At 39.5% G+C, this 26,184-nt stretch overlaps 1 protein-coding gene across 1 annotated transcript in view; it reads left to right on the forward strand.

The window, feature by feature from the left end:
• The window catches only part of HMCN1 (hemicentin 1), a 202,959-nt gene that overhangs the window by 124,973 nt on the left and 51,802 nt on the right, over nt 1-26,184 (forward strand). The window contains exons 42-57 of the mRNA XM_075157015.1: nt 213-309; nt 2,398-2,520; nt 4,291-4,452; nt 5,217-5,498; nt 6,736-6,903; nt 10,556-10,669; nt 14,213-14,299; nt 14,705-14,896; nt 15,642-15,815; nt 17,004-17,117; nt 18,536-18,681; nt 20,649-20,799; nt 21,533-21,736; nt 22,795-22,908; nt 23,872-24,059; nt 24,919-25,015. Coding sequence (XP_075013116.1) covers nt 213-309; nt 2,398-2,520; nt 4,291-4,452; nt 5,217-5,498; nt 6,736-6,903; nt 10,556-10,669; nt 14,213-14,299; nt 14,705-14,896; nt 15,642-15,815; nt 17,004-17,117; nt 18,536-18,681; nt 20,649-20,799; nt 21,533-21,736; nt 22,795-22,908; nt 23,872-24,059; nt 24,919-25,015 — 2,413 coding nt within the window. The remainder of the gene's footprint in view (nt 1-212; nt 310-2,397; nt 2,521-4,290; nt 4,453-5,216; nt 5,499-6,735; nt 6,904-10,555; nt 10,670-14,212; nt 14,300-14,704; nt 14,897-15,641; nt 15,816-17,003; nt 17,118-18,535; nt 18,682-20,648; nt 20,800-21,532; nt 21,737-22,794; nt 22,909-23,871; nt 24,060-24,918; nt 25,016-26,184) is intronic.

The following is a 26,184-nucleotide window of genomic DNA, read 5'->3' on the forward strand; positions in this document are numbered from 1 at the left end:
AGCATTAGGTGCAATAGAGAGTAGTGGGTGAGGAGTGGGGGAGGTCATAGACATCTGGGTGTTTGTGTACAGATTTTGCAGGAGTAATACTGTATTATTAATATTTAGAGAGACAGATGTAAAAATAAAAATTGAAACCTGAACAACCTCTCCCTGAAATTCCTGTATAACAATGTAAGAAGAAGAAATCCAGGTTTTCATTTTCTTCCTAGATTGAAGGAGCTCAAGTACAGGACACCGGCCGTTACACTTGTGAAGCGACAAATGTTGCTGGGAAAACTGAAAAGAACTATAATGTCAATATCTGGGGTAAGATTTATTAAGCTTATTCCAGGAATAGAAACGGAGCTCAGAGTGAAATTATAATGTGAGATACTAAAATCCTCTGTAGTTCATAAAGGCTTAATTGCTGAGGTTCATGCAGGGAGATGTTACTATATTTGCTGTAGTTTAACAGTCCCAAGGCAGTGCACGCATTTTCCAGGTTGCTTTGGTTTGGTTCCAAATTAATACTAGCTACTTTGTAGGCCTTTGTCAGGCTGTGTTTGCATGCATGATAGTAGCTTAGAACTATAACTGACTGGTTTTGTATCCATAGGTCCTATTTGTGCACTCTTAATGCCATTTAAAGTAACTTACCAACTTTCCACTTTCTTAAATGCTGGAGCGTGGAAATTCAGATATATAAAAGCTGGTTTACCTAGCTCTATTTGCTCTGCGAAGTTATCAGCCCTGAGTCATAAAAATAGCTTTAGTAAAATTTTTCTATGGCTAGATGATGAATGTGGCTTAGGACATTTATTTTAATAACTGATTTTGAGTGTTTTTTCCTGCACCATCATTTTCTCCCCATATGCAAATTGAAATGTGCCTTTTTTTTGCTATTACAAACCAATTTCTTGCTTTGAAATCTCAAGACTAGAATTATCTAACAGAGTTTGTAACCATAAAACTACAATTCTTAGTACAGAATTCTGTCATTATTTATTAAAAAAACCCCATTCCTGGTATTTAAATTAGAGGTGGATTTTGTAGTACTATGCAAGACCATGCAATTTTCCCATGCTAATGCATATACCTGTTTACTGTGCATTCATCTTCATCTCTCATCTCTCCCTCCCCCAGATTGGTAAGATCTGCAGTGTTGTAAAGGACCTTTGCTGCTGGAGGGATATGGGTTTGTTCTTTTGTGCAGAGAGACCACTTCGGTAGGATTTTGAGAGGAGGGATAATTCTTTGCTAGTTAGCAGCTTTGATGGAATAAGCTTAATAGAAACCAAAAGTTGCCTGTGAAAGTCATCTGTGGATAACTGTTTAGAATTACAGTCTTTGTTTACACCCAGGGACCAAAAGTCATGCTTGCCATATTTTTAAGTTTTAAATCCAGGAAATGTATCCTTCTGAGGATTGGTGAGATCCTGAGAGCTAACTCTGGGTCCAAGAACCAGCCCATGTGTTAAATGTAAGATGTGCCTCCGTAGAGAATGGCACAAACTTTTTGACCAGAAGCAGGACAAATAAAAGGTTGAAGCCTGAAGTACAATAAAGCCCTTTGCAGTCAGTTGTTCTGAAACCCATACAGCTGGTTGCTGCTAAATAAAGAGTTTGAAGTGTCGTAAGGAGAAGCTGTCTACTGTCACGTGCATTAAAAATGTGCTGGATAAGTTATTCACTAGTGAGATTTTATTTGCCAGTTTCAGCCTATGTTCTCCTCTGCTATTTTTGGTGTCTCTTCAAGTGTTACCTACACTATTTTCATCAGAAGAAAATGGATCCCCTATTTCAAGAAGGCAATTATCCCCTCCCTAGTGATTGAACCGAAGTTCTTTAAGACTTTGAGAATCAGAGTGAAAACAGTGGTCCCTTTTGTCTGCAACTGGTTTACAGTCACAGAGCTGTAGAACAAAGCTGTCACTCTGCTACAGTCGGGCAATCGAAGGGGTGGGGTCCTTAGTGTTGGATGTGGCAGCAGCCAGTGTGTTGCTGCAGGAGAAATTCAAAGGAAAAACTTGGGCTGGATTTTAAAAGTCACTTTCCGACTAATGATGATATCTGTAGGTTTATGAGCTAAGGCCATGAATGAGGCAGGCTCTTAGAGTTGGAGTCAGTTTACATAATTCACAGAAACGGCTTTGTTCTGTGAAGTCCATTCAAAAGTCAGCCAAAAATAGAGCCTATGCATGCACCAGACCTCAGGGGCTGGAAGGATAGATGCAGTCATTCGCAAGTATATTGTTCCCTACCCAGGATCTGGTTTGCGTTGTCAGCAAGAGAATACAATCCTTGTAATTGCTTCAGAGCATAATGGGACAAATTTGTGAAGAGGGTCATTTGGGTCTTATGTTGGCTGATAACGTTTTGTTTCAAATGCTGCGATTATTTGGCATTTCTTTTCAGTGTCACCAAGTATTTATGGCTCGGATGACATCTCTCAGCTGACAGTAATTGAAGGGAGCTTGATAAGCCTGATATGTGAGTCTAGTGGCATCCCACCACCCAGTCTTACCTGGAAAAAGAATGGTGAGTAACCATCCATTGTCTGTTTTATAAAGCAAATGTGATAATTCTGACCTGCCAGTTTTTCTTTTTCCCTGTGAACGTTTTAGGTAGTGTGTTCTGAGGAGTTCGAACATGCAGATGTCTAAACACTCCTGATATTGAGTAAAATGAACCACAACAGCAGATGATTCCCTTCTCTTTAACTCGCCTCTACTTGGATTAGGTGTCATTATTCCTAAAGACGTGCAAGAGAAGCACAGTGCAGAGATTCCTGAACTGGCTCAAAAACGGACAGTTTATACCTGTTAGTGAAGCACTTAACCCCTCTCAATATGCTTATTTACCATGGTGCAGCAAGACAGCATCAAGACTGACTTGTGGATGCTAGCCGGCGGGGCCGTGAGTCACTGTGAAGTCCCGTGGTGCTGTGTCGAGGGTCTCTATCCTGTGATCCGCTGCGTAACATAGATGTATCCTCTGGGTTATTTTTAAATTTGCAGCCATGGCATACTGCCAAGTGATGAAAATGCATCCAGTTGTTGTAATTGCTTTTGGGATTTACTGAACCTTTCTCTCATCCCATCTTAATATTTAAAAGTAGTCTGCACACCTTTTTGCTTTAGGGGTTAAAGTAACATTGACAAACACCTTCTTATGAATCCATAGACAAAAGCAGGTATTTTTAGCACCTTCTTTTAAGCATGAGCACTGTTGGAGACAGAATATTAGACAAAGTAAGATGTTGAACTCTTCAGTATGGTAATTCTTGTGTTATTAATCAATCTTACCTATTCATCTGTGTCTTTCTAGACGGCACAATTCAGTGTGGTATGTGCCTACCTTAATTAATCTTGGCTTATGGAAAGAGCAGATTTTAATTACAGAACACTTTTTCTAATGCATAAAATTTTCAGAGAAAATGAAGTTTATCAAGTTCTTTTTAGATCCTGTCTCTTGGAAGCCAAAAAGTCATTGTATGATGTGTTCTGATAATGTACTGCAAGGCCAAAGTGTATACACTTAAATGGCAGAAAGGAAACTTGAACCTCTTGGAAAGTCTAGAAAGACAGTTAGAAAGTAGTACAGTTTGGAATGTTACTTGAGAGCAAGATTTTTCATCACGTTTGACATTTGGTGCACTTGTTCATAGGGAGGATTTTAAATGCACAAGTGGGAAATGAAAAATCAGCTTGTAATAATTATCAGTGGCAGGTGTATTCTTTCTGTCACAAAGTCTCCCTGCGGTTTGTGAAGATGAAGATAGTTGCCTAATCTGATGTCTCCAAGATTGAAAATTCTGCTCAGAGAATGTAATATTATTTTGCTGTCACGTTTCTGCTGAGGGTTTCCTGGGCAGAAGCGTCTGCACGCGTGCTGTGTGACACACAATCCACAGGGGGTCCGGCTGTGCAGACTAACTTACATGTTTCTAAGCACTGGCTGTGCTGGGTGAGACGATTATATACTGGACAATGAGTCAGATTTTTCTGAAAGTGTTGAATTTGCTGCTCGGTGGAAGTGTCCAACATTTTCTGGATGGATGTGAGTGTGGTGAGAGTTATTGTGCTTTAGCTCAGGTTGCTGTATGTCGTGAAGTCAGCAATTGATATGGGCAGTCCTCAGAATCTGCGTGCGTGAAGTTTCTGATGTCTGGGAAAACTCCGATAGAGCAGTTGTAAAATGGACAATTGTGCAGCTTAGTAATTTTTAAACGAGCCAGAGGACTTTACACCACGTGAGCAAGCTCATTACCGTTTTCTGTGGTTTTATCTGAAAGAATGTCTCTTGCAGGCTCTCCATTGGTGGCTGACCTTTCGGGAAGGGTGCGGATATTATCTGGAGGCAGACAGCTACAGATTTCAATTGCTGAAAAGTCTGATGCTGCATCTTACACTTGTATTGCTTCAAATGTAGCTGGAAGTGCAAAGAAAGAATACAGTTTGCAAGTATACAGTAAGTTACCATGAAAAATTATGTTCATAGTTTACCAGTTCTGAAATAGTTATGTTATGGAAGTGTTATCAGTACAGTGATGTTAAGCTGCAGGATTTTCAGAGAGTGATGTCTAGCTATTGGACAATTTCAGGGTACTCTGAGGAGAATGTGAAGTAATTAAAATTTTGACACTTTGGACTCGGAGCTTGACCAAGACGCTGCATATACCTGTTGAAAGTGCATTTGAGCACAGATGATTATGAGGATGTAACCGCTTTAAGGGTTAGTTAGTGTAATGTTTCTTGTCACCAGACTGTAGTAGTGATGACAACTAATTGAACTTAGATTTCCAGTTTTACTGCAAATTCTGTATTTCAGTCAGGAATAAAAGGAGGTATTTTTAAACAATCCCATGAAAAAGAAAATCTTCAAAAATCTGTAGGGATTGACAGCATCTATTCTGAGCATTTGGGGCAGTCTTTTTTAATTTAATTTTTTTTCCTGTTTGCATTTTAAAAACTGCTGTAAGGTACATTTTAAAAAACATTTTTACTTTATGAGGTGGTGAGAGGGGGAGGTTACTTGTCTTTTCTCAGCCCTGTGGAAAATGCTGTGAATTGCAGAGTCCCCCTAACTGATTTGCCAGCAGTAACCCACAATAACTGGTCTTTCTGCAAATGCTGATCTGGCAAACTTGATTGTTGTTCTGTTCAGAAACAGGTGAAGATCCTGAAATGTTGCTTCCAGTTGACTTCTAAACTATGTTTCTTTTTCTTTCATAGTTCGACCAACTATATTAAACAGTGGTAGCCACCCATCAGAAGTTGTCGTCACTCAAGGAAATGAAATTTCCTTGGAGTGCAAGGTACAGGGCATTCCAGAACCAGCAATAACGTGGATGAAGGATGGCCGTCCGCTGGTCAGTGGAAGGGACGTAGCGATACTTCATGATGGTCACTTTCTTCAGCTGAAAAATGCCCAGGTGTCAGACACTGGCCGCTATGTCTGTGTTGCTGCCAATGTGGCAGGGCTGTCTGACAGAAAATACGATTTAAATGTTCATGGTGAGTATATGCAAAATGGGGCAGGCATAGCAGAAACAAATTAGACCTTTAAGTTCACCAAAGGACATCCAAGAAATAGTTGTGTGGCTAAATGCACCACCTGTATCTATTGCAGGCTTTACATGTGATGCAGTTTCAGTTGCAGATCAGTGATGCAGTTTCAATTGCAGTGTTACAAAAATCCAAATCCCATTTTATAACTCCTGAATATTTTAAAATCTTACCTCTGTCCCTGTTAATATCAATGCACCCCCAGTTGCTCCATCACCTGAGAGGAGAAAAGCAAGATATGGTATAATTTGATACAATATTGGGGTGAGTGTCATGGTGGGAAATATTCTATTGTGGGAGATAGAGATCAAGGTTTAACTGAGAATACCCTGCTAGTGGCCGCTACCAGGGGGCAGTTAAAGAAGAATTTAAAGATGGTAACTCCAACTATAATTCATCTCCATAATTTAACTTGATGGAATTGATCGGAACATCACGTTATCTTACAGCCACTGTAATTCTTTTACATATGATTTTTTATGGTTCATTGAACACTGACTATTCATGTTTTACTGTGAAAGTAAACACAGGAATTCTCATTATTGAAAATGAGAGGCCTAAATTATTTACCAGTTTTATTTATGTATTTTTTTTTATTTGGGATGTTTGCTGTACTGTATTACTGTATTTACTGGGTAGTAAAAAGAAACTTTAAACCTCCTCAGGCTACTCAGAATGCTGGACGATGTTGGTCATTTCGTGACCCCAGGCGTTATGTTCTAAAGTATGAACTGTAGAACTGCAGAACTGCTTCCAAAGTGGAAATATTCTTATTCCTAGCAAAGAAAAGCTAAAAATAAATTTGCGGTACTTATTTTAATAGGGAGTTGTTCTTTCCATTAGAAGAAGCATGTAATTCTGTCAGTGTTAGAATTTTCCCTAAGTGTTTCATTAGATACTGGAAATTATAATTAGCATAGAATGGACAGAACTACTATAAAATGTTATTCGCTAGGGATCTTAAGCCGTAAAATAAAGGTAATAGAACTGATAGAATTTAATTTTAATATTTCCATGCAGTTACTCCGTAAGAAATTGTCATTAATATATAGTATTGAATGTCTCAGTTCTGCAGCCCTTCACTTGCTAAGCTTATCTTAGCTTCAGTGAATTATTATTTGCATGACAGAATGTTTTAATTTTTATTTGTTCTGAAGTATGGCTTTTCTTTACTCTTGTTCTGTAGTTCCCCCAAGTATTGCTGGTGACCTGCAGATGCCTGAAAACATCAGCATTGTGGAGAAGAATCCCATCTCTCTGGTTTGTGAAGCTTCAGGAATTCCCTTGCCATCAATAACATGGCTCAAGAACGGATGGCCTGTCACTTTGAACAACTCAGTGCGAATCCTCTCAGGTACAAAAGCTGTAATTATTTAAAAAAAAAAAAAAGGGAAGGGAGCTAGGGGCCCTCTGCATCCATAGTGTGGGTATTTCACATAAAAGAAGGTTAGGTTTAATAATCTGGAAAGACAAGGAGAGAAGAGAAACTGTTACTCAATGCCAAGCTTTTCAGTAAATGGGGTCAGATTGGCTGGAGTGCCTGGTGAATAGCTAAACTTTTAAAGTTGTTACTGAACTTTATGGTAACAATAGTTACCATAAGGTAACTTATGGTTACCTTAGGCGTGGTAACTACTTGGTCTGGGACATGGAATAAGCCATTATTCTGGCTGTTAGTGTATGTTAGTCCAATGCTTATTTCCAGATATATGTCAGATGGATGGTAACATCTTGCTTTGTCAGTGCCAGTACGTGTACTGCATTAGGTCTCCCATTTGATTAGTTTTCTCTACCTCTTCCTCTTCACAGTTATTTTACCCTTGACAGATGAAAAATCTTTGAGAGAATGAATACGTATGACAATAAACAAAACACATCTTGCATTTCTGTGGGTCTGTATATAAAAACAAAGGGGAATCTGATCATAAGCCTCAGAAATTAATGCATGTAAATACTTCCTGGCATTGGAGCTAACTGAATCTGATCTTCAGAATGTCATCTAATAAAAGCTGGAATTAGGTGGTCAGTCACAGCACAGAATGCTGCATTAGCCAGAAAACTAGTCCAAGGGATCTGGAGAAACTTATGATAGGCAAGCAGAGAAACAGATCCGATTCTTCAGGTATCTTGATTTTCAAGCTGGAATAACTCACGAAGAACTAGTTCAGTGCCTTTTTATGACAGTAGTAATTGGCAGAGGTGTCCAAAATAGGAGGGCTCCGTACCTGTTCCTGTAAACCATCTTCCTGCAATGCCATAGGGAAGTGAGAGTACTTGACTGGCAGCTGCAGTGATGTTAAAGCTTTGCGTTTACAATAGGAAACTGAGTTAATTTGTTGAGATTACAAACGGAAAACGCATACCAAGCAGACAATACGTTTTGTGTTGACTTCATGTGTCTGGGGATCAGCTTTGTGGAGTGTGTAGAAGTAATTAAGTATCTGGTTACGGCCGAGATGTGTAGATGACAACTGAGATGTTTCTTTGATCTTGGGTTTGCCACTCCCAGCTAGAAATCTCATGAAAATAAGTTCTGATGAAGTTTCTAATACTCTGACATAGCCACCATGCAAAGCCAAGCCATCCTACAGCATGAACACAAGAAAACTATCAGACAGGCAAAGGAACTGGGAGGTGTTTAGAAGCTAAGCTAAGACTGGATTTGAAGCTGGAATTTTTCAGGATTTTTTTCATTTGTGTAGCTTTTAACATTACAGGTAGTCCTGTCTTCTGCTTTCCCATTTTTACATATGGCGCATGGAAAAAGGGGTGGGTGTCTGATTATTATCCAGTATAAATCTGACTATCTGAGTTGGTGTGCGTTCCTTTTTGTGTGAAGTTGCCATCAACAAAAATAATTTCTTCTGGGCTTGATTGTTTCTGTTCTGTCTGTTGGTTTCTACACCCACACTAATATCACCACCCAGATTGCAGAGTCGGGAAGGGTGAGAGACAAAAAGATGTTTATTGTCTCTGAATGTTAGCTGCAGTGGGAGTGGGGAAACAGGCCAGAACTCAGTGCTTTGTTTTCCAGCAAACTTTGTGCTTTTGTGCAGTTCTTTAGAAAACTACACATTGTGGTAGTGAACTGTAACCAACATGGCATTTGGAACTTTATTTGTGCTTGTACAGCTGTAAAAAACCAAAACTGACGACAACAACAACAACAACAACAGAAAAATCCCCCTCTTTGACTAATTTAAGAGGTAAAATACTTTGCCAAAGCAAGATTTTGGTTCTGTTGATTGAAAACATACTTGGCATTGCAGATGATTTAAATGTGTGGACACACTGTTGGCAACTTTGAATCTGTTAATTCAGATACTATGCTGATGTTTTCTTTTAATGATGCTTCTTACATACTTCAGAAAAAACAGAAAAAAATTTCACCATACCACATCTGCTTTCCTTGCAGACCATGCACTAAGCTGCATACTAGCTTTAGGAAGGAGAAAAGCTTTTATTAAGTTTTAGCTAAATGCAGAAAATCATATCCTGCCTCAGCACTGGAGCCCTGGATGTGCAAGTATGTGATACCATAGAAAGTTACAGTCTCCTGCAGGCAGATACCTGCTTCATTTTGCTTCCTATATGGCTTTGTTCAGGATGCGGGTGGGAGAAAGGATCAGGGTGACATGAGTCTGCAAGAACTGAGCCTTCCTCAGTCTCACAGCACTCCCTCCAGCAGGTAGGATTCCTTGAGCAGAGGCACAGCCATCGAGCAGGTCAGCAGTTTCTTCCTTCAAAGCACATCACCAGGAGCATGAATTTCTGGGATGTATCCCAATAATGAGACCCTGTGGATATCCGCAGGCAGGACATGCACAGTTCAGATGTGATGTATTGTGAGGTAATGATTGCTAATGCAACAGCTGCTAACGAGAAACTGGAAAAGGCTGAAGGATGGCCGCCACATTTGTTTTCACACTTAAATGCTCACTGATGTTTGTTTTGCTCTTCCTCTGCCAAAAAGGAAGCAAAGAGAAATTATGCTGCTAGAGCAAAGCAGGGATATTCTTGGTCCTTTGGTCAAACATATTTGCATATCTTCTTCCTTTTAAACTGGCATGCCTGTGCAAAGGTGTTCTGACAACTGCTCTGCTATAGTGTTATGAGAAATATGTTATTTTAAAACATTACATGTAAACCAGTACTGTTGTCAGCTGTTATTATTATTGATGGCGCAATTAATACAAATGCTAGAAGAGAGGAGTGGAATTTTATTCCTTATCTGTACATGTGAAAATAGCTTTATGGAGTGTTTGTGTGTGTTTATAAAATAAACTTATTTTTATGTGTACGCCCCTCCCCGCCCTGCTCTGATGAGGCTTTTAGTATTTTTCCTGGCTAATCATCTAGATTTTCAGTATAGCAAAGTAGTCACTGAACACAAATCCTGCTGTCTGAGACACTGTATTCTGTCAAAATTTCCTGCATAGAAGTACATGCACGAATCCTGCATATTGCAAAGACGGCATCCCTGCCACGGCCAAAGTGTCTGTGCTGATCAACGAATTACACGTGCACTGTACCCCTGCATGTAGTTTGAGTGTCCTGTGCGGAGCAGGTTCGATTTTCTCTGCACCGACTCTACAGATGTGTCTCAAAGGTTTCAGTGTTTGTTCCGGTTGGTCTCCGACTTCCTCCAGAAATTCTCAGAAAATGTTTGAATGCCTCAAAGTTCACTTAAATGTAATTTCTGTCGGGGTAGTTTGGAAGTCAGTGGCTAGAAAGAATAGTATGATCAGTATTAAGCACAGATCTAAAAGCTGAGGGCCTGAGCAGACATATGGAAATGATGGAGTAGGAGTAAGGTCAGTCACTTTCTCTTACTGTTTGTTCAACAAAACAAAGCACATTAAAGAAAACAGACCGCATTAAAAAAATGTACAGCTGTAAATTTAACCAAAACGTAAAACAAAATTAAGAGTTAGCACATACAATTTGGGAGCATATTGGTTGGAGCAGGGCTTTAATGTTTGTATGTTTTTTGGCTTTCTCCTCAGGGGGCAGAACGCTCCGTTTGACTCACACGAGCGTGGCAGATGAAGGTCAGTATACTTGCGTAGTGACCAATGCTGTGGGAGAAGTGAGGAAGGATTTTGACCTTTCTGTTCTAGGTAAGTACGTGATAATTTTTGTTATAGTAGAGGAAGATAAGGGGGTCTACTGTATACTTTGCTGGTATTTTAAAAATTATTATGCCAAAACATATGTCCTTAAGGGGAAAAAAAAAAGTGCATTTTGATAACATGGTCAGAAGATCAGGTTTTAAAGGGAAGTTACTTCTACATGTGAATTTGCTGTTTGTTTAGTTTTTAAAATGAAGATTCTTCAGGCATAATTTGGAATAACTGGCAGCTACTTCTGTTTTGTGGTTTGTTTGGGGTTTTTTTCTGAAAAGGAGCTATGTCAATGTAACTGGCTTCAGTTAGGTTATTATTTCAGTTGGATGGAAGTCTGGGGGATGCTGACAGCTGGGCTCCCATCCCGTCTTCTGTTTCTTGTTGCTCATAGCTTCACTCTCCCTTGGGCGTGATGAACAAGGTGAATCAGTTTATAGGTGACCTGAAAAGATGGGGAGTTTGTGTTTTCCTGGTCAGGTTAGTTTTCAGCCAGATCAGTTCCTTGCTGGTTCACCACACAGCCTATAAATGCCAGTACGGGTGAAAGGAAGATGACAAGAGTTGAGTGCTCAGGGGAATAGTGCTATTTCTTTTGGCACCGGCCTGAATTTAAGCTGGTTTAAATCAAAAGGAAACTACAGCCTCAGGAAACCATATGAAATTCACGTGAATCTGTTGCATCGAATGCTCAAATGCAGAAAGGCGCGACCCCATATGATAATACTCATGAATTAAAAGCAGCATTATTGTGCAGCAGTGGGTATAATATGTATAGCTGAGTGGCATGATGGTAATAATCTGTTGCAACAAAGATGCGAAGGCAAAGCCAAGACCAACAGGGAAATTAAACACTGGAGCTGGAATTGTTTTTGCAAAATAGAGATCTCTGATTCAGTGGAAACCTTTAGTCAGTAGAGCCTTTGGTATTGTAAAATATATAAACCAAGTGTGGTAGTGGGTGATTGTGCTGATGTATTTAGACAACGACTAGTACAGCAGGCTCTTTAGATGGCTATTTGGAACCCTTCATATGTAATTCTGTCACATTACTTCTTTTTTTAAAAAACGGTATTTTTCCCAGAAAATACTGCTTTTTGGTTTAGTAACTTTTTGTTATTTTTTATCAATAATTACTGCATATATGCATTACTGCATATAATTTTCCTGTAAGTTTCTTTTCTCTAAGGTGCTGAGCGCTATCAGCTTCCCTTGCCTTCAGCTGACTCGTGCATATTCAGCCTGTAAATGATAACTCACATTCATGTCAGCTCATGTTTATTTGATGAGCTCATGGAAGTGTAAGTCTGGTAGAATGGAAGAGATGGATAAACACTGAAAAGCATTCATTGTTTCACTGTTTTCTTTGGAGGGTTTTAGTAGCAGGGTGTTCATGAGGGTTCTGGAAATCTCTCTTGCATAGGCTTTGTTTGCCTTGAAGAAAAATGCTCAGTGAAGCTGATTTCAAGCGGGCTAAGTGGAAAATTCCATTATTCAGTCTTCTCTTCCCTCCCCCAGTAATTTCTTTGTCTTTCTAGAGGAAAGTTACTGGAATGTGGCCTGATAGCGACACAGAATATTCACTGGCTCACTGTAAATAGGAACCGTACAGAGACATCCCAGTGTTTCTCTAAATTGGTGTAGCAGTTGCAACAGGCGAGCCGGTTTGCATGGAGAGCTTGGTATAATAAGCATAATATTTATATATTTGCAAAATGTTTGGTGTGGCTTTGTCATATTTCTGAAATTAATATGTGTTGACATCTTACTGCATTGTTTTGGGGCCAAAGCAATGAGTTGCTCTGTTTGTTTATGAATAGTAACTTTTGGCCTGACATAAAAGTCCTGAACTTTCATTTTAGGTTATATTTTCCCCCATCGAATCCCTTCACTAGTTGATGCTTCTGTGTCTCGTTGCATTTGGACACTAGAACCCGTACGAAAGTCTGTTTTGCATTGCCTGTACAGTCACAGCAGGGAATTTGATCATAACTGCATCACAAGTTGGTGAGAGTGCCAGTACTGGCCACATCTTCCTGCATGCTAAATTCTACTAACCCGCATCTCACCATGTGTCCTGTTCAGAGGTCAACTTTTAGCCACGCTGAAGTAGCATCTTTGCCATACCAGTCAAGTGAGAGGCAAACCTCTTTGAATTTTTTTTTTTTCTTCTTCACTCTAGTTTGTACCCTTCGTTAGTATCAAAAATTTGGTGTAACATTATTTTTCTCTGTTGACAATGGATTCTGCATATTGCTGTGATTCTTATTTTTATAAAACTTTTGCTTCCAACTTAGTGGTAGATCACAAGTAAGCCGCTGGATATATTTTAAGACCTCTCTCTTTAGGTCTTCTATCTAGGCTGAAAGTTTGCATTTTGTAGGATTATTAAAGCATAGTATCTGGCTCCCTGGTCCGACATTGACTTTCCAAAATCTCTTGGACATTGGGCTTTCTTTCTTATAACTATAGGCCTCCTTTTCAAGCTGTTTACTCCATGCCTACTTTGATTTGTAAGTGCCATTTTCTTTTGGCCTGAATCTACAAATGCCTCCACTTTGAAAGAAATAGTTGATCAGAGCTCTTCACCACCACAGCTACTCACCGACACATTCATAATCTGTCATCCCTCATCCAATAGCACATTAGTCTGTGTAGTCCTGTTGACCAAGATTATTTGGAAACAAGTCATCAAGTAAGAGTTTCCTTGTATTGAGTTAGCTATTTGGGGAGTGATAGATATTTGAGGGGTATGGTTTTGTCTTCTATTTCCTTAGAGAAGCACAGTTCGTACCACAGCAAGATGCCTACATAGTTTGTTCACCTGCCTGTATGGAATTAGCTGTATTTGCATTAAACACATGTATGCTTTTACACAGCGTCCACTTGTTGGTAATCTATTGTATTGCTTTGAGCATGCTGGTAAGGAAAAAAAAAAACACACATGGTACATGAATAGACAAGCTGACTCTTATTTTTTATAAATCAGTTCTTTCCCTACAGTTCTAGATAGATGCTTTCAATTACTGTTGGAAAACAAACAACTCTTAAACTTAAGCACATGGTTTTGAACAAATAAATCACTTGCTGCTTAATATGGGTGATAGAAATTGTTTACAAACTTATAAAACCTGCTGCTGCATAAAATCAAACCTGGCCTCACTAACCAGTGCTGATCACCATTGCCCTACTGGCCATACTCAGAAATATTGCCCTGCAGACCATACTCCTCAGCACCCTGAGTGTCTCCCTAGCTCTGAAGACTAAGTGAGGTGAGTACTTTATGGGTCTGTGGTCCCCTCTTGCCCTTTGCGTGGACTTGTATGGTTCAGGGGTGCAGAACAGAATACGCATCTGTTGTACAGGCAGGTTAGCTCTGCACTGTCTCACATCTGGACCTGTTTCTGCTAGATCTGAGCCGGTCATTGATTGATATGATTAAGGGAAGCACACGTTGAGATATAGCCTGAGTGTGTCTTTGTTGTATTTAAATTGGTTGTAAGTAATACTCGCTAACGTTGTCTTCTGGTCTGCTTGCAGTGCCTCCAGGGATTGTGGGTGAAAATAAACTGGAAGATGTGAAAGTGAAAGAGAAGCACAGAGTTACCCTAACATGTGAAGTGATAGGTAAAAGTATACAATATTACTTATCTTTACTGATCAAACCTGTGGTGTCCATCATAGTTGTTTCTGAACGTGTTTTTAATGGCATTTTCAGTTCAGTGGAATTTTTAAATTTAACTATGGTGCTTATAGCAGGACTAAGCACTCCTTCTTACAAAGGTTGTATAAAATGTAACCAAGAGGATAGTTGCTGTGGTATTTCTTCTCTGAAGGCCTGTGGAATTTAAGAGAAGGTGTATGTTACTTCAGGAGGTTTGAAGACTTTAGAATACGTATTCCAAAGCACCTTCCTAAAGGACATATTTTAAAAGGGCATCTGAAACTGTATTTTTCTGTTTTTCAGAAATCTTGACATATCCTAGAGGCTATGCAACAACTAATATTTGCAATTTTCTTTACTCCGTTAAGGGAACCCTGTACCGCAGATCATCTGGATAAAGGATGGGCAATCTCTAACTGAGGATGAAGATCACAAGTTTCTGTCCAGTGGGCGTTTCCTGCAAATCACCAATGCTCAAGTCACTGACACAGGGAGATACACATGTATTGCATCCAATACAGCTGGAGATAAGAGCAAAAGTTACAGTCTTAATGTACTTGGTAAGACAGCTGGGCTGGCTCTTGCAGAGAAAATATTAATCTCAGGAAAAAACAGATAATCACATTGGAATTTTGTAGTACTTTAATTACAGCGATGCTTAAGTTGCCTGACTACGATTAAAATTTTATAGCTTGGTGACTGATAAATAATAGTAGTTCAATAGAAACAGCAGTGTTCCGTGCTTTAGACAATATAGAGCTAGAAAATGCGGAGCTATAACAGGACATTGTCTGTATGGAATGAGTGGGACAGTACATTGGTTTATTGTGATTCAAGGAAGGAGTATCTGAAGAGCACTTCAGATTGTGATCTCTTCGGAAAAGCTGAAACCATCTGCAGTTCTCTTTTTTTCATGACGGTTATTGCACAACCCAAATGCAAACAATGGCGAGTTTGTTTTCCACATCCTCATTTCCTAGGCTCATGCCTCTACCAGCGTGCTGCTTACAGGATCATCATGCAGCGCGTCTGCCAGCTGCTGCGCAAGAAGTGTGGCTGGCTTCCTGGTGACCTGTGTTTGACAAAGGCTAAGGGGGGATGGAATCCACCGACACGGGCTGACCGTTGACTTCAGGACAAAGCATAAAACCAGATGAATATTGTCTGCTTCTGGGTTTCAGTGCGCCTCGTAGGAATGCCGCCCAGCTATTTAAGGCTGCAACCAGATTCCTAGACTGAACAGGGAACAGAAAATTGGCTTTTCATAGAGGTCCTTTCTCTGGTTAATGATTTTGTTGTTCCTAGTGTCTCCAACCATTGTGGGTGCAGACGGCCATGGAAATGCAGAAGATGTCGCTGTTATCCTCAACAGCCCAACATCGCTGGTTTGTGAGGCTTACTCGTATCCTCCAGCTACAATCACCTGGCTGAAAGATGGTAATCCTTTAGAATCAAACAGAAATATCCGTATTTTGCCAGGTAAATTTTTTGTTGTTACTGAGAAATAACGTAACACACTATTATTTTATTGTTTAGTTTCCTGTTACAGATTTTTTTTGAAAAATCAAAGGATATATTTCTATGAAGTGCAGTGTTTGTACTTCTGTAGCACTTCCCATTCCAATATTTTTTAAGTGCTTCACAATTACCTGATTATTTACTTCTATTTTATCCTTTTATTCCATAAAGCTAAATGATGGCAAATGAGTTCATTGGAATTAATAGTGAATGTAAATAACTTGAAATTAAGTGTGGAAATTAGATGGAGAGAGATATAAACAACAACATTAGTAAAAAGAATGAGGTGGCATTTTCTAGGTCGTTAGTAGTTTGCCATTTTTAATTTGTGCAGTAACTCTTACCTAGCACATCTATGGAGGTGGAAAACAGGAACAAGCTTCACTGGTAACAGTGAAGTAATGTAGATGAACAAGTACTTTAGCATTGTTAACTGCAAGTGTTCAGAGAAGGAAGGAGTCGATATTGATAGCGATGAATTGAATCGCTACGGGGGGGACAATTTCTAGGAATGCAGTCTGAAAAGACCTGCAGCCAAATTAAATAGCGACTTATCTCTGAGAATGCAGACAATATAAATCGTAAATAAACAGGATACTATGGGAAGGAAATTGATGGATATCAAAGTTGTAGAGGCCACCTGAAGTCTTAAATCCTACCGATTCATTCATGTTTACACTTGCCATACTGTGGCTGTTGCTTCTGTCCATTCTGCAGAGGGAGTTAAGGGCCTCCTTCATATGAGGGACTGCACTGAAACAGAAAGGCAGTTCAGAGGCTCACGTCCACCCCTGTATGCTGAATAGACTCTTTTTGCTTAGTTTTACCGATTAGGCCTCCTCTCCCTTTTTCTGTGAATGAAGTGCAGAACCCTAAATCACTTTTTCCTATCTAAATATCTTCAAGAAATTTCTCGTACAGAACTATGTTAACAAATTTTCTAAGAATCTGTAAGCAGCAGGGGTTGTGATCCAAAGTGCTCCTGCAAATTTTTACCTAGTATACATGGTGGTGAGCAATCATTTTTTCATGCTCATCTAAGGGCAGAATTTGGACCAAAGGGTTGAAAACATGCTGCAGAAACTATTTAAATAATTGGGAAGCAAGAGTATAACATAGATGCTATTAAAGAATGCTGTCTTTTGGCAGGTGGTCGAACCCTGCAGATTCTAAATGCACAGGAGGACAACGCTGGAAGATATACCTGTATCGCCACAAATGAGGCTGGAGAAACTTTGAAACACTATGAAGTAAAAGTCTACAGTACGGAAATACTTCCAAATTTTTTAAATTTTTTTTTTTTTTGTGCATTCTTCCATTTTTTCCCATTTGCAGTGTTACCTATCCTGGTGAATACAAGGATTTCTGTTAGTAGCTTTGTTTAGCAAATATCTGCATTAGCTTATGGCACTGCTTGAGGAAAGACACTAGAAAAGTTTGCTGTTGCATCCTTTACAAATGCTGCTATTGGGCTAAAAATCTTCGTACCACCCAGGGGAAGACATTTAAGAAACTCCAGTTTCTTCTGAAATGCTTTTTTGGTAATGATTTTCAAATCAAATGAGTGCAGCACAATGGAACATGTGAGCAGAGAATCTTGTGAGCAAAGAAACTATTTTAGAAAAAAAGGAGGGGAGGGGACTCGTAACATCTAATGGGAAACTTTCTTGAGTAAGGTAAAACAGGAGGATACTATTTTTATATCCTTCCATAAAATACCATATGCAAAAAAGCTTTCCCATTCAAGGCTTCCCGTCAGCACATTGTCCTTCGAGCATCTGTGCCTAATACTCTATTTTAATGCTCAAACTCTTCATTATGGGCTCAGTCAAGCATGATCTTTCATCTTTTTTTTTTTTTTAATTTCCTAGTCTGAATTGGAGTTTCGTTTGCTCCCTCACAGTAACTGTGCTGTTAGTTTAATTACGCTAAGTCCCTAATAAGGCCCCATTGGATTCGGAATAATGAGAAGATGACAAAAGAGTTCATTATTGAAGTATGGCTATGTAGCAACATAAAGCCCCCCACCCCCAAATGCCATTGCAACTGTCAGTTATTATGGTACTGTAAGCATTAGGGAGAATTTAAGATTTCCCATTGAAAAAAGAATGGAAAATGCTTTGAAAGCATTTAAAATAATTTAAAAGATATTATGAGACCAGGGTGGGGGGTAGCTTAAGAATTTTGAAATGTTCTGTTTTCATTCTGATTCAGAAGGAAACGAGATTTTGCAACACTGGGATTTCAATGGAATGGAAATGTTGAGTTTTGACCAGCTACTCTGAGTGTGGACTTCGGTTCAGACATGTGTTTCTGAGAATATTAGTTTCCATTAAAATGCTTTTTAATGACTGCAGTACACTGAACTTTATAGAATTCAAGCCAAACACATAATAAAGTGCTGTAGCTAGGTAAGGCTATAGTCAGGTTTGCATGTCTAAAACTGCTGAACAGAGTTTTATATGTTTTTATATATAATACATATACTAAAAATAGTTTAAAATACATACATATATATATAAAAAAAAAATCAGCTATGGGGAAGAGGCAGATTATAGGGGGAATGCACTTGCTTTCCCTGAGGTTATCATCCAGGTTTTCCCTTTGTCCAGTTAATTTTGAAATGCTGCGTAAGACAGTAAGTCAGGAAAGTCCCTCTCGCTCCCTTTGTTTTTGTGCAGTTCCACCCACCATTAACAAAGGGGATATCTCAGGGATGGGTCTCTCCCCTAAAGAAGTGAAGATCAAAGTAAACCACAGCCTTACCCTGGAGTGTGAAGCTCACGCCATTCCTGCTGCTGCCATCAGCTGGTACAAGGATGGACAGGCCAGTCACAAACTTAATTCCTTCTAATGGGTGGATTTCATACAGAAACAACTGTGTATTCACTATCACTGTTAATGAACATTCATGCAGCCTAACAGGCTCACTTGCACTGCTGAAGTCAGCAGGAAGTCGTCTTCCCACCGTCCTGCTGGCGGGATCACCCCTCGTGTATCTTAGGACGTTTGCTGTTGGCCAGACCGCCGCAAATTGACACCCTTGCTTTTTTGTGGGTGCTTGGCAGTGCCACTGGGACGTCAGTGCTGGAGTTTCCAGGGCTCACCGCTGGCCTGCTCTTTAAAGGGGGAGGGCCCTGCCTAGCAGTAGCATCACATGGTATGACCACGTGTCCCTTGGCCGTTGCGTAAAGTCCCCAAAGGCCCTGTTATAGAATGGCCCCATGCTTGGTTCCTCTAAGTGCTGCCCTTGCAGAAGTTGCAGAGAGCCTCCCACCAGGTTCTGGCAGAGCTCGCAAAGCCACAGAAGCATCTGGATCCTCTGCGAGGAGGAACGAGGCGTGGTTCCTGCCACACACAGTCTTCACAACAACATCGGTCTGGAGGAGAAGCAGTTTGGAAGGGCAATGCCACAGAATGGTACTGATGTGCAGTCTACTGGGGGCTGGCTATAAATAAAAAAGAAACGGTGCAGCTCTTCTGTAGGAAAGGAGAATACAATCTCTTGCTTTAGCGGTTCTTGGTAGGGCACTTACCATGTGGCAGGCTGCTGCACCTCTGCCGCTGGACCCGCTCTTCCTGGATTTACTGAGCATGCAGAAACAGCCTGGAGTCACAGGAGAGACTGTGCATACACCTTCCGTCTGTTTCGAGCGTAAGCTGTAATTCTAGGATCTCCTGGCTGTACTGATTGTATTGCCAATGAAAAATGATGTTGGGAGAAGTTGAGCGATCCCCGAAGAAAGAGAGTGGCTGTAAGCAGCTTGCTGCCACTGTCACAGCAGCAGCTTTTTCTTAGGTTGCCCCTTGGCAAACGGCTTTCCCTCACATCCATGGACTAAATTAATTGTCCCCTGCAGGCCAGGAGTTCAGCGCTGACTCCCTGATGTGTTCCGTTTTCATTATTGAGAGACACAGGTTGCATTAGTGTAGTCTCTGCTGTCATGTGTGATGTAACTTCTAGGGACAGTAACATCTAATCCTGTGTATCTCTGCGTTGCTGCTTCATCCATTTTATGTTCACACCCTGTCCTTGCTGGGCAGCAGATCCTAGCGGTTGTGTGGCTGTAGGGTGAGTTAGATCGAGTTGTTCATCTCTTAGAAAACTGATAGTTTTACATGTGTAGGTTTTCCATAAGCTCATCTCGGCCAGTGAGTTCAGGGATTGAATCAGCCTGATTTAATCAGATGTCACGAGAGCCCTTGCCTGATGGGCATGGCATTGCTCCTTTCAGCGGCAACTTGCAGCTGGGGTTTGGAGTGATGTAAAGCCACATCCTCTTAGGAGACCAGCTGCCAAGATCAGAAAGGTGAAGGTGCAGGGTTTCTGACAACCGTGAAAAGAAAACAGACTCCAGGAACTTGGAGCTTGATCAAGTTTACTCAGGGAGGAAGAGCGTTTGGTCTGAGGGAAAGGCGGAGCAGATGAGAGGAGAGCTGGGCTGCACCGCCTGCGGCCGAGGTTGCCATCCCAGGAGCATCTGGGACTGTGTCCTAAGTGGTGACCCTCAGTAATTTGGTGTCCTAAGCAACTGCTTTCTTTGTGTAGATTGAAAGCGGGCTTTGCTGGAAGCATTAACAAAAGTTAAAGGATGTTCTGTGGTAGTGGTATCAAAGCAGAGGAAATACCAAAACCAGAATATGCTCTTACTCCCAGTATACTGCCTTAGGAAGGATTTTGAAACAACCTGAATTTGATCAAAAGAGAGATGACATCATATGACTTCCACAAATATGGCTATTTCCAGTGTATGTTTTGCCAAGTATTAATTTCCATGTAAAATTACATTACAGCCACTTAAACCAGATGATCATGTCATTATCCAAGCTAATGGCCGTACTCTGCAGATTAAGGAGGCTCAAGTATCAGACACTGGTCGTTACACTTGTCTGGCGTCCAACGTTGCTGGAGAGGATGAAGTGGAATTCGATGTAAATATACAAGGTAAACAGAGTTCAGATAATAAAATTCTTCTGGTAGCCTCCTTAAAACATTAGAAAATGTTCTGGGATGTTGGAATTCTTTATGATTTTGTATCCTTTACACCTGCTTGATCTAATCCGATGCTTTTGTGTTTTGTCTGATTTTTATTTCCTGTATATTTTGCTCATCTTTAAGAAATACAGTATTTGATTATTCTTCCTTTCATATTTTCTGAAGTCAGCGGAATGACATAGTAACTCTGATCTTCCTCTAAACTACATGAAAAGGTTTTAATTTAGCTTAAACTAAGACGTCATATTTTATTTATCTGTATTGAGTAGTACTTAGAGGCTCCAGACATAAGCATCCTGTTGGCCTACACACTGTGTGTGAATACAAGAAAACAATCATTAGTCATTTCTGAAAATTTAGACAAAATTAGAACTTGAGTAAAACCAGATAGCTTACTATTTAAGTATTATTGTTGATTAATACCCTCTGTGTTTTGTTGTCAGGTCGTCTTACACTATTGTTTATTAGTCTTCAGAAAATATTCAGTAGATTGCTCAATTGTTCATTCTGATGAAAAGAACTAGAATTTTCCTGGCTAATCTAAATTGGGGGGAGAGGTTAATTTAATACCCTTAATTTTTATTGCTGCTATTTAAGAATTACAGTATCTTTTCATTTCTTGACTTTAAAAGTAGCTATTTCTGCTGTAAAATGCTAACATTTTTCCCCTCCTCGGTTGTAGTTCCTCCTAGTTTCCAAAAGCCTTACAAGGAATGGGAAGCCGGTAACACGGTAGATGCAGCAAGAGTTGGAGAAAGTAAAGATGTGATTGTCAACAATCCCCTTTCGCTGTACTGTGAGACCAATGCTGTTCCTCCTCCAGTTCTTACGTGGTATAAAGATGGCTATCCTCTGAGCTCTAGTGATAAAGTACTAATATTACCAGGTGAGTATTAAAATGCCACCCTCTGACCTTAAGAAATGCCGTTAGTGCTAGTATTTGGGTAATAATAAACTTTTCCCTCCGAAACACTGCCTTAATGTTCTTTTCAGACTTTCTTGATTGGAAATGTTTTTTTCCAGTCCTTGGACTTAAGCAGTTTCCTTCTTTCATTTAAAAAGTAGTCCCTAAAATGGTGTGAATGTGACCATTTAACTTCCATATGACGTGTTGCACAATAAAATACAGTGATACCTTCTCTCTGATGTGTTCCTGCTTTATTTCCTTATTAAATTTTGCTTTGGCAAAATCATAATTAGAGTAGAAAAGCCTCTTAACCAGGGAGTGAGGCATGGAGATACTGTTTCCAGCAGAAAAATGGCCATGAGTTCTTACTTAACCTCACATGGGAAAGGGAGAGAGGTGCTTATAATGCTGAGAGTACAAAAAGGGAGCCTTTGTGTGCGGCGGATGGTTTGGGATGGTGTGTGTAAAGAAGTGCAGTGGTGGGGATAATGTCTTTTTGTCTACCTATTGCTCGTCTGTTGGGAGACCAATGACAACCACTCCCAAAATGTCTTCCTAATATGCCCTCTCTGTCTGAAGTTATTTCTGTGGCTATGCCTTAAGTGAGGAATAGAGTGAAAAGTAAAAATTGTATGTACCTATAAGCTTCAGAAGTTATTTTTTTCAGTTTGAAACAGCTTTACCAAAATATTATGTGCTTGTATTTCCTTTTGCCTATTAGTTCTTTGTCACCTTGCTGAGAAATACTTCTGGTTTTGATTGAAAAATAATGCCTGGCTGCATATTACTGAAGAACGTTATTCCTTTCTGTGGAATTAATTATTCTTTTCTAACATTTCCGTATGAACATTGCTGAATTCCAAGTATCTGCCAGTAGAAAAAGTAGCTAGGAAATAAAAGTCTTTAGTTACTTATAATTCGGAACAAATGCTGACCATTCATAAATTTGCTTGCTCAGGTCTCTAGTGAAATGTGGTGTGGAAATGATGGAAACTGCTTGATGCTGCATTTAAATTTTGAATGCATTTTCTTTCCAGGAGGCCGAGTATTGCAGATTCCACGGGCACAGGCTGAAGATGCCGGGAGATACATGTGTGTGGCGGTAAACGAAGCCGGGGAGGATTCCATTCATTACGACGTCCGCGTGCTCTGTGAGCTTTCCTGCTTTCCTTTTTCTTTTTAATGACCAAAAAAAAGAGTTCTGTGGGTACTAATGAAGCATTATAGTTCAGGTTTACTTAATGTTTTTAAAATTTATAAATTCTGAATATTTGTAAACTACGAAATTAATGTGTTTATATAAGGTGCTACAGTTTTGTAGAAGTATACAGAACTGCATGAAAATGGTGTTAATTTTGTTAGTTCAATATGTTTTTAGGTTATTGTTACAGGAACTCAATTGCGTTATCCCTATCCCATTTCACCAGAAAGAAAAGTATAAGTAGAAATCCAGGTTTTATCTTGGTATCTCTTGTTCCCTATCCAGTTTCCAGTTCAAAATTCTGACCTACTAGACTTTTCTCTCTCCTTAGTTTGGTGATCATTTTCCAAAATACCTGCAAAACTCCCAAAGGCGTAAGAGAATTGACAATTTAGATCAACCATTGCATGCCTGCAGAGTCCATTTTGTAGGATCTGTTTACAAACGTTGCACAGAAAGCTTTTGTATGCCGCTTGCATTGTCTGTTGATGTACTCAAGGTTTTTGCCTTGGGAAATGCTTGTTTCTTTACCTCTATTTCTGCATCTACCACTGAAAACACTGATTTATTGTTAGGAAAAGGGCCTGCCTTGGAAATCCTCTTTTGTTCTGGCAGCAAAGAACATGATGGACTGGCTGGAAAATGAGTTTTCATCTCTTCTTCTTTATGGCTGCTGTGAATAAGCGTACTTCTCCTGCAGTCCCTTGAGTTATACTGATTTGTTCCAGCTGAAACTACTCTTGGGGTTTTATTATCTTTCACTGTATTCACTGAAGATTTCACTACTTTCTTATAAAAATCCAATGTAAAAGATTGGTGAGCAATCTTAAAAAAAAAAACCCAACCAAAACCAACAAAACCCACTGGGAGATACTAAGTCACAGTATTCTTACCATGTTTCGCTCTTTTGTAGTACCACCATCCATCAGTGGAGCTGATGGTGATCTGCCTGAAGAAGTGACTGTGCTTGTGAACAAGGTTGCAGTGATGGACTGTGTTGCAAGTGGCAGCCCTTCTCCAAGTATTACCTGGCAAAAGGATGGCCACCTCCTAGCAGAAGACGACAAACACACATTTTTGTCCAATGGAAGGAGGTTACAGGTAGCTCTTACTGAATAACTGATTTTTAGCATCGCAAACACAAGCTGCCCATAAAGACAAAACTGTTTAGGTGTGCTGAGTGTGAGATTCTGAATTTTTTTTTTTCCCCTACAAGGTGCTGCAAACCCGGGGAGTGTTTGCCCCTTGTCCCTGTCCCTCAGCTGCTTCTTCCCACTCCTGTGTAGTTCCCTCAGTTGTGCTGACCCAACTGTTTGTGGGGTAGTCATGCTGTGAACCGCATCAGTGAAATCACTTGATTTAAGATAATGTTGATTTTTGTGGGGAACAATTTGTTGTCAATTTTGTCCAAGTTTCCCTAACAGAGTTTAATTACTGAAAAACGTACTTTTTTTTTCACGTAAAGAAAACAATGAATTCTGAAGACCGCACGCCTTCCTCTCCCCCCAGTCAATGGATGATACTGGATGAAACTGTTAAAACAGTTAGAGAGCTGAGCTTAATTCTCTCCATTTTCATAGCGTGATCTAAGAATACAATAAAATACAAAATCCATATAGAAGATGAAGATTTTTATTTCAAATATTTTGTGAATAGTTGTTTTGTTATTCAATTTGAATGAATTTAATGTGAAAGATACTATGTTGACTTTTCTGGAGGTTTGAGACGCACAGATTTGCATAACAGATTCTGAAAGGAGTAGCATCAGTCGAAGTTTCTCAGATTGGCTTCTTCATGACACTGCAAAGACATTAGAGAAAAACTAAATCAAACAAAAAAAAAACCTGCAGACTTTCAGGCCCGAAGACCTTGGGGTTTTTGGGGAGACACCAAAACTTGATGCTCTAACAGTAAGTTGTCTTACATATTAGCTAACAACAATCTTGTTTCTTTTTCTTAGATTTTGAATTCCCAAATAACAGATACTGGCAGGTATGTCTGCATTGTGGAAAACGTAGCTGGAAGTGCCAAAAAGTATTTTAACCTAAATGTTCATGGTAAGTATAATAATCCATAATTTTCTGGTTGTCTTTTTTCAAATGTTAGTTGAGCTTGAATGTGTAAATTTTAGCAGAGTGCTTAGGCACATACTTAGCTTTATGTTGTCTTATTGGGTGTAATGGAGATTCTGACGTACTAGCAATCAAATATAAGTTTAGAGTATCTTTGCAAAACATAGCTTGTGATACCCTGTGGCTTCAGCTCTTTGTATGTATTCCATGAGGGTGGAAATTATTATTGAGGGAGCCTTATGTAGTCGCTATGTGTGTATACTGTGTAGGTGTTGCTAAGCCCTGAAATCATGAATTACAAACTGATAACAAAGAGATGTGGCATTGTGAAATCTTACTTTTTTTTTTAATTTCTCCTTTAAGATTCCTTTCTGTTCTTTTTTTTGTGGTTGAGTTAGAATAGGATTAAAATAAATTTGGGCCTTTGGCATCACAAGTCTAAAATAAATACAATCAAGAAATTAAAACATTTTCCATTATTTTAAAAAACAGTCTCTCCACTACCTTCCCTTACTTCTCCTGATAACTTCAGAAAATCAGGATATCTCTAATTAACATTTCAGAGTTAACCTTAACTTCTCCTTTTATTTCTGCCCACTCTTCCTCCCACCACTTTCAGCTTTCTGTTCTTAATTGAAGATCAAATAAGCATTACTCCCACAAAATCATCTGCACAATTACATGTTAAAACCTGCCAAGGAATACTGGCAGCTACATCTTTATCTACTTTCACAGTACAATTTGGAGACTTATATCACAGTCTTCTACATATGATCAGTATCCTTTTTCACATCCTTGTTAGCTAGCTAATCTTCTGTATTACATACTAGAAAGAAGACAAGTGCTGTCTTCTCCCTCTCACTTAAATACAGTACCAGCATCCAAGGAATTTGATGACTCAGATTATTACATACAGAAGAAATAAATTTTTTTCTCATTCACACATGCAGCAGATTTACATACTAAATGAAACGAATTTGTAGTGCCTTTTTCTATCAGTAATACAATTAGCCAAAAACAGTGTTGTCGTGGGAAGAATTTGCCCTGGAGTCATTCTCTGAAAAGTTACTCTCTTTCAATGGAGTCTATCCAGATTTCCTGACGTTTGAGTTATGTTTTAAAATAAAAATATTGTGCTTTTCTTGGCATTTCTG

This window comes from Calonectris borealis, chromosome 8 (assembly GCF_964195595.1).
Source record: "Calonectris borealis chromosome 8, bCalBor7.hap1.2, whole genome shotgun sequence".
Taxonomy (NCBI): Eukaryota; Metazoa; Chordata; class Aves; order Procellariiformes; family Procellariidae; genus Calonectris; species Calonectris borealis.